At 41.6% G+C, this 15277-nt stretch overlaps 2 protein-coding genes across 7 annotated transcripts in view; one reads left to right on the forward strand and one right to left on the reverse strand.

Annotated features, from left to right (window-relative positions):
- DNAJB4 (DnaJ heat shock protein family (Hsp40) member B4) overlaps positions 1-8326 on the reverse strand; it is a 31957-nt gene extending 23631 nt beyond the window's left edge. Inside the window, exon 1 of one of the 2 annotated variants that reach the window (XM_086617291.1) lies at positions 8230-8326. The gene's annotated coding sequence lies outside the window, so the exon portion shown is untranslated. The remainder of the gene's footprint in view (positions 1-8229) is intronic. The other variant, XM_086617292.1, reaches the window with a different exon arrangement.
- A 370-nt stretch (positions 8327-8696) lies between these two features.
- Positions 8697-15277, forward strand: part of FUBP1 (far upstream element binding protein 1) — a 34526-nt gene continuing 27945 nt past the window's right edge. For 4 of the 5 annotated variants that reach the window (XM_086617793.1, XM_086617790.1, XM_086617792.1 and 1 more), the window contains exons 1-7: positions 8697-8862; positions 10035-10125; positions 12030-12068; positions 12420-12459; positions 13284-13333; positions 13426-13497; positions 13780-13837. In XM_086617793.1, the coding sequence (XP_086473919.1) occupies positions 8749-8862; positions 10035-10125; positions 12030-12068; positions 12420-12459; positions 13284-13333; positions 13426-13497; positions 13780-13837 (464 nt within the window). In that variant the 5' untranslated portion in view covers positions 8697-8748. Of the gene's footprint in view, positions 8863-10034; positions 10126-11126; positions 11190-12029; positions 12069-12419; positions 12460-13283; positions 13334-13425; positions 13498-13779; positions 13838-15277 lie in introns of all 5 variants that reach the window. The other variant, XM_086617789.1, reaches the window with a different exon arrangement.

The following is a 15277-nucleotide window of genomic DNA, read 5'->3' on the forward strand; positions in this document are numbered from 1 at the left end:
GACCCTGGGAACCAGGACTGGCTCCCTACCAGTTCTTCCACCAAATGAATCCTGGTGTAGGAGAACTTCTTTGACGTAATAGCAGTGCTATGTACTGATTAACACGAAAAGGACAATAGAAAAATAGTGCTGGTTTCCACAATAACCCTTGCTGACTTTCCTTCAAGAAATTGGTACAGAAAGATTTTTTTTTTTAAAACGCATTTTTAATGTATTTATTTCAATATCCTACGTAAAGTTAGTTACCACAACAACTACCTCATCACCCAGGAAACATTAGGATGGGCAGACTACTTCATTTAATATCTATTTCAACAGAAGTAGAATACAACAGCTCCTCTTTTAGCGTTTCGCCTGTAGAAAGAGAGGGTGTCTGCCACCTGTAACAATTTATTGGTGTTAACCTTAACTATGGCAGCAATTCCTTCATTCACAGAAAAGGAATACGAAGGGGTTTCTTCCACCAAACAATGTAATTAACAACCTGTTGTCTCAGCAAAGAGGCAGCAGCAAAGAACTCAGGACACTTGAAGTAAAGACAGTCCTTAGAAGCTAGGTCTTGCTGAAAATCTCTCTGAAGTTGGCACTGTCAAGACTCAGATGTGACCTGATCTGAACCTGAAGTCTTTCTTTCCAATGGTTCGAAGCCTATTACTTAAGTATTTGGACTAATTCTATTTTTACAAAAAACAGCCCCAACACAATGCCAGTTTGGAACATTCGTTAGGGGAACATAAATTATAGAAATATTTTCCTAACAGTGAAGATCATAGAATCATAGAATGGTTAGGGTTGGAAGGGACCTCAAAGATCATCTAGTTCCAACCCCCCTGCCATGGGCAGAGAAATCCTCCACTACAACACCAGGTTGCCCAAAGCCTCATCCAACCTGCCCTTGAACACCTCCAGGGATAGGGCATCCACAACTTCTCTGGGCAACCTGTTCCAGTACCTCACCACCCTCAATGTAAAGAATTTCTTTTTTATATCTAACCTAAATCTGCCCTCTTTCAGTTTAAAGCCATTGCCCCTTGTCCTATCACTACACACCCTTGTAAAAATTCCCTCTCCAGCTTTCCTGTAGGCCCCTTTAGGCACTGGAAAGCTGCTATAAGATCACCCCGGAGCCTTCTCTTCTCCAGGCTGAACAGCCCCAACTCTCTCAGCCTCTCTTCATAGCAGAGGTGCTCCAGCCCTCTGATCATCTTCGTGGCCCTCCTCTGGACTCATTCCAGCAGCTCCATGTCCTTCTTGTGTTGGGGACTCCAGAGCTGAACACAGTATTCCAGGTGGGGTCTCACGAGAGCAGAGCAGAGGGGCAGAATCACTTCCCTTGACCTGCTGGCCACGCTCCTTTTGATACAGCCCAGGATACGGTTGGCTTTCTGGGCTGCCAGCGCACATTGTCGGCTCATGTTGAGCTTCTCATCCACCAGCACTCCCAAGTCCTTTTCCTCAGGGCTGCTCTCAATCCATTCTCCGCCCAGCCTGTACTTGTGCATGGGATTGCCCTGACCCAGGTGGAGGACCTTGCACTTGGCCTTGTTGAACTTCATGAGGTTCTCACAGGCCCATCTCTCCAGCCTGTCAAGGTCCCTCTGGATGGCATCCCTTCCCTCCAGAGTGTCCACAACACCACACAACTTGGTGTCATCTGCAAACTTGCTGAGGGTGCAAGATACTCTAAAACTTTACACTGAAGACCAATAGGCTCATCCAGAGTTATACCACTACTTCAGCCATGTTCAGTAACTAAGGAACAGACAGAAGTCACATCTGCAAGTCATTTTTTCTTCTTGCAAAAGTATCAGATTTTTTTCTAGCAGAGTTAAAAAGCTACCAGTAAACAGAACAGCTGAGAGAAAAAAACTGAATAAACATGACCAACCTAAATGATTCTGTGACACTGATCATAGTTATGAGTCACATGTAAGAGAGGGAAGAGAAAGGTGAAAGATGTATGCCCAATCCCTATCCGCACTCTTTATTTTTTCCCTGTAATAATGACAGAAATTAATAGTTTGCAGTAAAAAATAAACTATTTTCTCAGTCTTGATGAAGTGAGAAACTGTAAAAAAAATAAATCCACTTGGAAAAGTGACTCAGATACATCATATTGTTTTTAACTACTGTTATACTCAAACAAGAGGGTTATTAATGCATTACCAAATAAGGAACTGCACACATTTTTGCTGTGGACATGTAATCACACTGTTCTTACATAAGCAAAAGGAGATGGTCACACTAGATGCTTTTTCCAGAGCATGCTCGTCAAAATCCCACCCAGCTGCTCTGATTCACACAGCTAGTTTTACATGCAAGGCTGAAAACACACGCACTGAACTGTTGTATAAAGACAGGAATTTGGTAAGAGGATGTCAGAACAACTCTGTTTAACTTGAAAGGAGAACATATGTCAGCATATTAAACTCACTTGATTTAAGTTGAAACAAGAAGAGTGTACATCTGTTCACCTACAGGAGACAGAAATACAGGCAGTCCTATTATATTTGTCAGAATCTGCTGTAGTAGAAGTCAAAATAGTTGCTCATTAGTCTTTCAAACGTTTCATCCACATCCCACAGCTCAAATCAGGTTTCTTAGTTAGTTACTTCCCCCTTAGTCAAACCAGATGAGTTTTGGGAAAACAAGATGGATGGGGGGAGTTTGACAGACCTACATTGCAGTTAATCTCTTAAATTACTTTATTCCTCTAGATGAAATGGTGCTAGGTAAAGAAGGTACAACATGGACAGATGAACAATTAATCAGAAAAAATGTCTAGGTCTTCTAAAGCAACAATGCTTTAAAATGATAGAAATTTCAGCATCTATTCTACAAACAGACTATATAAATTCTATAGTTCCATGAAAAATTTCCCTCAAACTCGAAAGTTCAAACTTTGCATGGTACCAAGTCCTAGAAAGACATTTCACTGTAGAATAGCAAGTGACATATTTTCTTCTTAACCTTTTTCCTGCCTCTTCTGAACAAAATGCAGTACAAAGAGTAGCGATGAATTAAAGGACACCTGCAAATAAAATTTATCATTTCCATGACTATTTAATGAAAACATTACACAGAATCAGTTCACTCATAGGGCATGATTCCAACAGAAAACAACCTGTACAAAGGAAGTAAAAGATCTTCTCTTTATATTCTCTGTAGAAAATACCAATCCATAGTCAAAAGGTTTACAGGCATATGTTTTTTGTTTGTTTAAGCTAAACTCAAGGAACCACCCACCTGCATTTTTGCTCTTCAGATCAAGTCATATCATGACATCCACATCACTGGGTGGTATCTGAGATTAACCCAGAAACACTCATGCCTTTCCAAGTCTATGCAGCATTTTTATTGAGGGCTCATTTTTAAATACAACTGGGCTTTTGGTGGTTACACCAAGGTACTTCTAACCACCAATAGATACTGAAGTGACAGTTAGACTACAGCTTTTTCTAAGGTGTCTCTGGATATTGATTTATTAAACTAAAAATAACTTTACACATTCACAAACTTCACTGCAAACATTTACTTTTCCCAAAACAAGCGTGTAGCCTTTTCAACAAAGTTTAAGAGGATTTTCAGTTTAGATAAGCTTGTCGTAATCATGGTTTTATGGACTGAAAGGATTAGTCATTTACAGCTTCTAAAGTTTTTTTTTTCCAATTGAATCTGTGATATACGCAAATTTGGTTAAAAATAAGGTGCTCCAACTCACAAACGAACAAAAAAAGATGCCAGCTGTAATTAAACACTATCAGAAAGAATACCAGTAAGGATTGAGCCTATATAATATGAAAGTACATCAAACCCTTTAAAGTAATCAAGCTTTTCCCACTTTTGAGATGAGAATTCTGAACACTATTGCCTTAATTCAACAAAACATGTATTTACACACTTATTAACAGGACTTGAATGCACATTCTTCCATGCTCTGCTGATAGAGGGATAGACACTTCTATCCCCTACAGCTACTATTTCAAAACTTATTTGCTCTACCCTTCTTAACCTCCATGCATATGCAACTTCCACACCTAACTCCATCAACCAATTTATTTCAAACAAGTGTCCTGGTTTCATCTGGGACAGTTAGCTCTTCTCTCTAACAGCTAGAAGAACTCCGTGTTTTGGTTCTAGTCGGAGACTTGCTCTGAGAAGAATGCCGATAGCGCACTGATGTTTATAGCTGCCACTAAGGCCTCAAGGACTTTTCAGCTGCTGTGTTCTTGCCAGTGTGCAGGAGCACAACAGGATAGGGGGGATCACAGCTGGGACAAAGGGTCCATGACTCTCCTTATGATTTGTGCTTAGATTTAGGATTGAGGGCCAAACTGGCCAATAAGTATTCCATATCATGCAGCATCATGCCCAGTATAAAAATGAGGGTCAGCCGGAAAGAAGGGTCTTTGCTCTTCCGGGACTCTCACTTTCGGACTCTCAGAGTGCTCTCTCTTTCTCACTCTCTATTTTCGGGCCTCTTGCTCATCTGAGATTGCGGTGTTGGGACCTACCTCTTTCAGGATTGTTAATTCAGGACGAGATGGGCCTCAGACAAGGGGTGGTGAGCAATTACACCCTACATCACTCATCTGTGTATATCTATCATTGTACACATATATATTTTCATATATTAGTAGTATTAAATTGTTCTTATCCCAACCCACGGGTCTCTTTTTTTTTTCCTTTTCTCTTTTAATTCCCTTCTTCATCCCTGGAGGGTGAGTGAGTGGCTGTGTGAGTTTAGTTGCTGGAGCAGCCTAAACCATGACAACAAGGCCTTTCACTCTTTATGCCCCATCTGGGAGGAGTTTTGCAGATGCCAACAGCAGACAAATTCTCTGGGCTCTCGAAACTTTCCTTCCCATGACATCCACACAAAAACATTCAACCCCCTCAAACAAGGAGGAGGCTGAAGACTGATGACCACATTATCACACTGACTAATATTACCCAGCTGCCTTTTTGCCCTACATTCATTCTATATGGTGACCCACTGTCTCACTGTATACTTCAGTTGTATTTAAGGAAGAAGCGCAGGTTCTCTGATTTATCCTTCTGTATTTGAGACACACCTAATGCAATGGTGGCCTAATGCAATTTGATAACCACTTGTAAGCTAGTCAAAATTTCAGAGGCTAGGTCATGTTTATCTTCTACTGCTCAACTGTCCTCAAGCCCAGATGAAATTTGCTGGTAGACCTACATAGAAACCTTGGGGCAAAGATTCCTTCTTCTTTCTAAAGTTTTACTACTAAATAGAGTAAAAAAAAAAGAAAACACCTAAAGTTTTACTACTAAATACTATATAAAAGTTGGTATACAGGAGACCAGATATGGGCTTAGGGAGCAAACTCACTCTTACCCTTTCCCAAGAAGCCAAGAGGAAAGCTGAGTTAATAATCTCTGAGTGAAGGCAGATGTAACAGCAGCTGCAGCAGAGCAGGCTCCATCTTCTTTTCAACACTGTCATCCCTTCCCACAAATACTTTTTGCTACCCTCTCCAATTCCTCACTAGAAACCTATGCCCTTGCATTTGTCTGGAATGAAGCGTAACAGGAATATTTTCTGACTAAAAACACACAGCTGGCCATCACTTGGATCATCCTGGGTAGGTGAATTCTGCACAGTAATCTTACTATTTCAGTCCTAAAACCTGTTCCCCTTGACTCTCTCTCTCTTAACTTAATTATAAGCATTGTAGATTTTGTAGATGGTTGAAGTTATGCTTTAACATTGCTATTTGTCTACCAACACATTCTCTTTCAGATCCAAATTGTGGATCTGAAATTTACAATTACTACTTCAGTGGACGCGTAGTAAATATGACAGCTCATGACAGATCAACAGTTGTTTGGATATAGAGCGCATGCTGAATTTTGTCAGATAGAAGCAACTCTTTACTGTTGATAAAGTTCATTAGATCAATTTAGGAATGGTGAAAATAAGGGCATAATATTTATATAGCATACAATATTTAAGATCTTGCTCCTCTGTAATCTCCTAAATTTCATGTCCTAACTATCTGAAAGGCCTAAGAAATACAGTGACTTCAAGATTTTGGAAGACTGAAGAATCATACCTATACTATTTAATCTTCCAAATGAAGCATCACCTCAAACAGTAGTAAAAAGCCAGTAAAATTTCCCAAATTAACATTCATTTATCATTAGTTGTTTATGAATGCAAGTACAACACTTACAGTACCAGACAAAAGTGGTTTCATCAGCACAAGGCATTATAACTGCTTAAAAATATCATTTAAAAATAACACTTCTAGTGTTATACAACTATTGGCTTGTCTTGCAGAACTTAGCAAAGAATCATTATCCCATTTTGTAACAATAAAAAGCAAAGTACATAGACGCTCCACATCTTCTAACAAGCAAAAAGCCATGAAAGACATAGCCAGGAGCCAGTATTAGCTTCAATGCATCACCGTCAATTACTATTGCTTAACTTATTTATTTGCATAGCATGGCTGGTATACATAGCCAAATTCTCAATAACAAAGGAAATGAAAAAATAGTTGAAGGCCAAATTACTGTTTAGAAATAGCAGAGTCAAGCAAGAAAATGAAGTTACCACTCTCCAAACCTATTTTTGCTTCTCCCCCTCCTCCAGTTAACACAGCTACATTAATGGAAAGTATATGCTAATTCTTCTGAACAGGCTTTCTCAGCAGAAGTATCTCAGCAGCAAGCTTCACCTAGCTCTAATTATACACTGTAATCTGCCTAGAAGTGAGTAGTAATTTTAATTTTGTGGACTATATTAATCTTAAAGCACTTTTAAGCTACTACTTCAGAAGTTTTATAGAAAGAAAAAATCTAGCACGTTTTCAACTTCCTTTCATAGAGTTATCTGAACTGGAGATGCAGGATAATCTGAGCTCAGCGGCAGCACTGCATCTTAAGGTCTACTAAGATGATCCCGTTTATAAACAGACAGAATTGAAAGGACCAATGAGAAACCAGGAATATCTTAAGGCAGTACAGAACTACAAGGCCAGCCAAAAGAGAAGATAGCAAGATGCATTTTCTTACACGACTTCAACAGACTTGCCTCCTCCCTAACTAGTTTGCCCAAAACCAGGCAAAGTCCAAAACAACAGTTCCTTAATTAAAAGTACTGACGACAGAGAAACTCAAACTCATTCAGGTCAGAAGAGACCTCCCACACTTCAATGTAAAAGTACATATGTTTAAAAAAAAAAGTATGAAATTTATGTAATTCAGGAGCCTACGAAGAACTTACAGTTTGATGTATACAAGTAATTTTTTTTTTAAATTGCAAAGCATCCCCTCAGAACAGTACAGAGAGCACTTGTACAGCTTAGTTTCCTTTCAGTATTATCTAGTTTCTACTGCTATGATAGCTAAGCAGATATTCTATGACCTTATCTAGATGTGAAGCCTTTGCAACACCGTCATCCATACTCTGCATGACAGTTCATCCCTGCCAGGTCACAGGACCTAAACAGGGCCCAGATTAAAGCTCCAATTTTTCAGCTTGCGCAGCCTAGAAAAAAATCCCCCCAATTGTAAAAACTGTACAATGGCAGTGATCACTCTCAACTAAGAAATACACGATCGCGGACGATGCAAGAGAAGGCAAGCGAAGCTCCCTGAAGAGTTAAAGGAAAAAGCCTGCCCCGTTTCGCAGAGCGGTGGAACAGCCAAAAAGCCGTTCGAAACAAGCGGCGGGCCGCGTCTGAAGGGACAGGACGGGCAAAGTGCCGCGAGGAGCGCTGCGGGGAGACAAGCCGGCTCCCCCGTTCCCCGCCCTGCCGCCTGGGCCCAACGGCTCTGCCTCTCCGCTGAGCGCCCCTCGCCTGTCCTCGCCTACCGTGAAGCCCGCACCACCAGACGCCAACGTTTCTCCCCCGGGAACGGCGCTTCTGTTGTTCTCTCCGCTGTCCCGTGCCACACCGACAGCGCACAGCGCCAGGCGGCCGCGCTCCACGGCACGGCGTGGCAAGCAGCCCCTCCGCAGGGCACCGCCGCGCTAGGGCGGGAGGAAGGCCCGGCTCTCTCCTCCGCTCAGGGCAGCGCCGCTGCTACCCCCACCGCCCGGTCCTCAGCCAGCGCAGGAACCAGTCGGGAAGGAACAGCGACACCAGAGTGCCAAACGCCTCCCCAGGCGCAGCCTAACGCGGGCAGGCGGCCAAGCTGCAGCGCCGCCGGTTGCCCTCGGGCCCCTTTCCATTACCTCCCTCACGCACTCACCCAACCGCCGCCGCCTCAGTCTCCCCCGGGCCACCCTCGCTCCCGGCAGCCTCCGCACCTCAGGCGCGGCTCCCGCTGGCGCACTCGCAGCACGAAACCAACTCACGCGAGATCCACCCGCAGCGCCTCGGGCTCAGCGCCGCACCGCCCCTCGCACCACGTGACGCTCCCAGGCCTATCACCGGACGCCTCTAACCACTCGTGCTGCTGTGGAATGATCGCGAGCTCCTGCCCCGCCCTCGCCCGTCGCGCCCTGCCGCTGAAGGGCGCCCCCCAGCGGCCCCGCTGCTCGGCCGGGGGGGGCGGGGGAGGGGCGCCAGCCAAAACGCCGCGAGGGTTCTTCGCCGTTCTCCAGCGTTCCTACGAAATCTCGCCCAAGGTCTCGCGAGGTTACGCTGGTTTCCCTCCCCCCTCCCCGAGCACGATGCCGCGCAGGAATGTGAAAGGCTCCCGCCCGCCGCCATTTTCTTTCTTTCTTGGCAGGCAGCGAGTGGGGCAGGAAGCGGTGGCTGAGCGAGTATGGCGGACTATTCCACGGTGCCCCCTCCTGCTTCGGGCGCGCCCGGGGGAGGCGGCGGTGGAGGTGGAGGAGTGAACGATGCCTTTAAAGACGCGCTGCAGAGAGCTAGGCAGGTGTGTGTGTGTAACGTGGCTCTGCCGAATCAATGGGCCCTCGGGTCCTGCGGCCTGGAGGCGGCTGCGGACCAGGCCGTGGCGTCTGAGCTGCGGGAGGAGGCAGCGAGCTGCGCCCTGCCGACGCTTGGCGCTGGGGAGACCTGAGGAGGGGGCGCCTCCGCCAGTACGTGTCTGCGGGGCGGCTGGGGGGAGCTTTGTCCCGTCCCGTCGCCCCCCCCTCCGCGCACGGCCTGGCGAGCGCCCGCGCTGCCCGCCCGCCCTTCCCTTCCATCCTCGGGCGGTGAAAGGTTTTTCTAGTCAGAACTCGGCTCCCTCCGCTCTGCCATTGCCCGTCGGCAGACCGGGTGCCCGCAGTGCCGCGGCTTGGCCCGAAGTGATCCGCGCCATCGCGAGGCGGTGGGGGTGAGGGGAGCGGCGCCGCGGGGTGCCGGCCAGCGGGGAGCCAAAATCTCGGCCGGCGGCGCGCCGCGTTATTGGGGGCGAGGTCCCTCGCCGGGCCGCTCGGGCGGCGGAGAGGCAGGAGAGAGGGCGGCTCCGCCGCGCCGCCCGTATTGTGTTCCCCGAGGCGCCCTCGCTGCCCGCTAACCTGTTCAGACCGGTTGGGAAGTGCTGCGGCCTGCGGAGCGAAGGCGGCGAGGGCTGTCTTTTCGGAAGTTATGTATCCTGGAGTTTTATTTGTAGGTTTTGTACCACGGGCGATGTTTTCATTATTTCTCGGGTGATATTTTCGCTTCGTCTGGTAATAACCGGTCGCGGTTTTGGCAGTGTTTGAAGGCCGGTGTAGTCGGGACTACTAAGGTTTGAAATAGCGGTCGGGTCCGGTGCTCTGTGAGATATCGCAGTGTTTCGTGAAGGATGGGTAGAAAAAGAAAAGCCTTTTTCAGAAAAAAAGTTTCTGATGTCTGAAGGGCAGCATTCGTTTTTTCTCAACTGATGAAAAAAATGTAGGAGGTTTTGCTGTTGAAGGATGAGCACAAATCCCCTTGAAGACATTAAAAAATAAAATTTCTGTGAGCTGAACTGTTTCTAGCAGCAGCAGCCTTCTATTTACCTATTTGGAGTAATTTTAAAATGCATTGCCTAAATAGCTTAAAGTCGTTTAGAAGACCTAGAATAAATCCGGGCTGACTGAATTTTTTTTTTAATCACAACATCTGCCTTTTGTTTAGATTGCAGCAAAAATTGGAGGAGATGCTGGCACATCAATGAATTCAAACGACTACGGTTATGGAGGACAAAAAAGACCTCTTGAGGATGGAGGTATGCACTCGTTACTGCTGCATTTATTTTTGTTGAGTATGGCTGCGGTGCCAGAAAGATTTGCAGGTGGTTTTTTTTGTTTGTTTGTGTGGTTTTTTTTTTCCATAGCACAGCATAAAAACATTTTGTTCCCTTTATAGATCATGACATGCTTTTTCATTTTCAGTTTAACGAGGTTAAAGTTTGTTTTAAACCATTGTGTTTTAACCTAAAGTGAATATAAGCCTGTCTTGAAGTATTTTAAATATGGTTTAAATGTTGTAAAGAGGAAAATATATGCCGGGGACGGGGGGCAGATGTGTTCATGGTTGAGAAACGCTTACACAGGTATGCTTTTAACTCTTTTGTTGTTGTGTAGGCTTGATTGCGGTTTGTAAGTTACAGTCAGAGTAGGAAGTGCTCACTCCTTAAATTTGATTGTTCCATATACTTTATAACTGCGCAGTTTCATATAAAAGTATTAATGCATTTCATTTTAAAAGCATAGGACTTTAAAAAAAGACAGGAAGATAAATTTTCTACTTTATAGACACTTTTGCCAAGTCTAATATTTAAGTTTATAGCATGTGTGAACCCTGATAAGATCATACTCAAATCTTCTTACTTGTTGCAGCTTTTTGGATTTGCCTTATACTGCAGTAAAGTTTTCTCCTGAAATGTGTGTGTGTGTGTCTTCTTCTGTCTCTTACTAAGCAGCCAGTTTGAACTTAACAGAGTTTGATATGTTTAATATACACACAAAATCCTGGCTAAATTGTGGAAAGAAATCTCTGAGCTTGTTGAAATGTTCTCATAGGTCTCTCAAAAGAGCAATGCCTTTTTTTCCCTTAGTAGGATTGAAACTCAGTCTACAGAATGTAACTAAGGCATTATATCAGGAGTTCTTGTGTCCTGTAATAAAGTTTTTTTTTTCTATTAACGGTGAGGTTTTTAATATACAAAAAGTAGCTAATGATGCTTCAGATGATATATGTAATGTATTCTTTTTATTTTATGTGTAGATGGCTCTTGGACAAGTCCGAGCAGTACAACACACTGGGAGGGAATGCCCTCTCCTTTTAAAGGCAGGAATTTTTATTTATTACCTGTGTTTAGTATGTAAACATGACATAAACTAGTGGATCTTTCTGGATTGACACAAATATTTCTTGGAATATGTGTCTGAGTTTTTGCTGCACATAAATTATGGTGGTTCATATAACCTTTATTTTGGGGTGGGAAGGAAGCATCTGAAGTCTATCTTTTCAGATATAGGTTAATTATGCCTTTTATTCCTTTACTGTACAGAAAGGATTTGGATGGTAGTGATGTAGTTGCTTTGAATCTGCTTTTTTTTGAAGTTTTATGCTATGAAATGCTTGATATTTGGATAGGAATTTCATATCGACATTCAGCTTGAGATTGCATTGCCATGAGATACTGTTGTATTTTCAGATGTTCGATCTAGATTTGTGGTCATTGTCAGAAATTTTTTTCTTTAAATCATTGTTGATTTTTTATGGATTTGATTTTTTTTTTTTCTTTTTTACTATAGAAGCATCATTAGCTTGAGCAACCAACAGAGCTAAACTTTGTTCCTTGTCTTAGTTAAGTTTCAGTGACTGGGTATCTATAAGCAATCTACAGTGTGTTCTGAAAACTGCCTTTTGTTAAACTACTGAATAGATAATATGGAAAAACCTAACATCTTTTCAGCTCTACTAACCAAGTGCTGAGTGTTCGTGAGATTCTTTCTTTTATTCAGATGATCAACTCCCTGAAATTGGAGGAAAAAAAAGAAAGAAAAGGAAAAAAAAAGGAAAGGGGGACTAAAATACACTGGAAAGTTACAATTCACACTAAAAGGTGTAAACACTTCTTGAATTTCGTGGCAAAAAAAAATTAAAAAAATCTTAATTTTGCAGATCAACCAGATGCTAAGAAAGTTGCTCCTCAGAATGACTGTAAGTAATTTTTATTTTGTTGCCAAAAAAACCCTAAACAAGTGTAATATTGTCAGAACAAGAATTTGAAACAGTGTTCTGGTAGGTGATACTTGAATCAGTAAGATCAAAAGAATCACTGGGGATTTATGTCTTCTTTTCTTGAAGCTATGTGAGTCTGCTTTGTTAAGCTGACAATGATGTTAGCAACAGCTGAGAATCTTTTTAGCTGTTTTTAAACCTCTTTATAACACTTCTTAGAAAGTCAACTTGGACAAAAGTTGATAGAATAGAGTCTTATTATCAAAGGAAAAGCTTATTATACTACTTGTTTGAATTTATTTTTAACAATTTTAATTTATTTGTTTATAGCTTTTGGAAATCAACTACCACCGATGCATCAACAACAAAGGTAAGAGTTACACTACATCTTTTATAATGAGTTTTCCTTTTTGCTGAAAGAAAGCAGTTTCAAAAGATTTTTCTGAACAAGTGGTATCAATGAATAAAGCAATTACTCTGCATTTGTGTTATCTGTTGAAATTTAGCTTCAGCGAGTCCCAAGCCAAACACATCTACATTGCTGTCTCTTTGTTTATCTTTACACCCTAGGCTGTGCATCAGGCTTAGTAAACGGAAAATGCATTGCTGGTTTTTATTGCTCGAGTATAGGTAGCATAACCAGAATTTAGAAGCAGATCTGAAGGGGAAGAGGTTGACGCTGTATTATGAACAAAAAGGAAAGCTAATGGATTGAAAAGAAAAAAAAAATCAGATTTAACACAGCGTAATGCTCAGTCAGTTACATTTACTACAACTTAGTAGTTTCCTCCTTTCATTTCTTCCCTAAAACCAGCATGCAACTATTATTCTTATGCAATGACTGGTTTTGGTAAATGAGATGCTGAAATTTGTGTATTTTCAGCATACTTTGATGGATATACAGCTGAAATTTAAAATGCTGCACTGGCCTTTCCTGTACCACGTGTCTGTTAATAGTAAAGAGGATGAAATAGAACTTACATTGGTTCATATTATAGCTGAACTTTTTGTTGCTGCTTTTGTATATTGTTAGTTGTCCTTGCATAACGATGTTTAAAGTTAATGGAAGGCAAGTAAGCCAGGGCGATAGTGAGGGCACTAGCTTTCTTTAGTTAAATGGGAGGATACATATAAATTTAATGCCAGTTCGATCTCTGAACAGTTGTCTTTTGTGTGATTTAATGTTCTCTGTAGGTCTGTGATGACAGAGGAGTACAAAGTTCCAGATGGGATGGTTGGATTCAGTAAGTAGTATGGATGTAGTGTTGTAGTATAGTGAAGGATGTTAGCAGATGCTGTTAGTATAAATAATCTTTCTATATTTTCTTTCTCCAAGTAATTGGCAGAGGTGGAGAGCAGATCTCACGTATACAGCAAGAGTCTGGCTGTAAAATACAGATTGCACCTGGTAACTATTTGTGGGTTTTTCTCTTTGTTTATTTTGGTGGGGTTTTTTGATAGAAATTTCGGAAGGCTGATCACTCCTTCTAATTGCCTGAACCTTCATTTAAGGTCAATTTTAATATGTTGTGCTGATCGCGATTATTGCTGTCTAAAGAAATGCAAAATGTTGTGATACACTGGTTATTCTACTTCAGTGAAGTTCCAGTAGTTTGTATATTATGTTTAATTTTATAATTTCTTTCTGATTTAACACTACTGCTAAATTGGTTTTATTTTATGATCTTAGATAGTGGAGGCCTGCCTGAAAGATCATGTATGCTAACTGGAACACCAGAGTCTGTTCAGTAAGTAAAACAAATTCCATGTGTTCATATTTGACTATGCAATACACTTCATTTTTTTAGATTGGAATATAATATCTAGATAGCATGTCTACAGTGTTGTTTTTCCTCTATTGAAGAGGCAATCTGGTGACAAATTAAATGTATACGTAGGAAAAAAGACCCTGAACCTGCAGTCAGATCCTTCAGTATACTTGGAATTTTAAGACAAAAATATGAAACTTTTTCAGGTTCAAATCTTGTTGTAGATAATACTTACCTAACCATACTCTGATTTCAGCCTGAGGATTTAATGTGTGAATGTATACTGAAAAGCAATATGTGTGCTAAAAAGAAACTCTTATTAACCATAAATTAGAAGATCACAGCGAAAATGAGGAAAATCAGTAAAGAGTAGGAGTTACTTAAAGCCCAGCCCATCAGCGTTCTTAAATGTCTTTAGTATAAATTAATGTATACCAAAAGTTACCAAAACGATATCTGTCTAATGCATATTAGCAAAGTTAACTTTTGTCTTCCTGCGCTCAGGGAAGAGGATGATAGCAATGAAAATGGTTTAGTGTTTTCTTTTTTCCACTGGCACAGAGGTTGTATAACCACTTGAAGACCGACTTAATCCTGGCTTTGCTAGGAAACATTTTAAATGTAGTAGTATACTTGGTATTACCTCATTTGTGTTAGGTGCTCCTACTTCCTGTTTGCAGGGAAGGCCTGCAGCTACACATTTTCCTTTAGGAAAGTAGCATGGCATTCTCCTCTTAGGTTGCAGCCAAGCAGACTGTTGTTCGTGAAGTCATTCCTCTATGGGAATTTTCTTTCTAAGTACAGTTTATTCTGCTTGCATATCACAGGGAAGAGTTTATAACTGATGTTAGTAGTGTAATCGTGATTTTACTCTGATGGCAACTGACTTACATGTGTGGTGAATATATACTTGCTTTTGTCTGTTATTCTGGTAATGGTTACAAGTACAAATGTTCTTACTTTGCACACTGAGTCAAGCAGCAGCTGACACGGTACTTGTTGTTAAAGCTAGGTCCGTTTTACAGTCTGGGTTTTTTTGCCTTTTTATTGAACTTAACGTAAAACAAATCTGCCTTAAGATTGGCTGTTATTAGATTTATGAAAACTTAAATGAGAGGTTACCTGAATTCCTACTGAAATTCAGGAAAGTAGGAAAAAGCTTTCTGTCTGGTGATTTATTTTTTTTTTTTAATGCACTAAAATAGGTAAATTGTAACAATTTAAAGTCTTCTAATTAACATGGATTTTTATTTTTTTTTATAATATTCTAAAGGACAAGGCTTCCACCTTTTGGTCTGAATTATGGTTTGATCAATGTAGCTATATTCAGGGATCATGGTCATGTTTGAGGAGGTAAATTATTTATGTGTGTTTGGTAACGAACCACGTTTTGTATTCTGATATTATGGTGGTTTTAGG

This window comes from Tauraco erythrolophus, chromosome 10 (genome assembly GCF_009769465.1).
Source record: "Tauraco erythrolophus isolate bTauEry1 chromosome 10, bTauEry1.pri, whole genome shotgun sequence".
Classification (NCBI taxonomy): Eukaryota; Metazoa; Chordata; class Aves; order Musophagiformes; family Musophagidae; genus Tauraco; species Tauraco erythrolophus.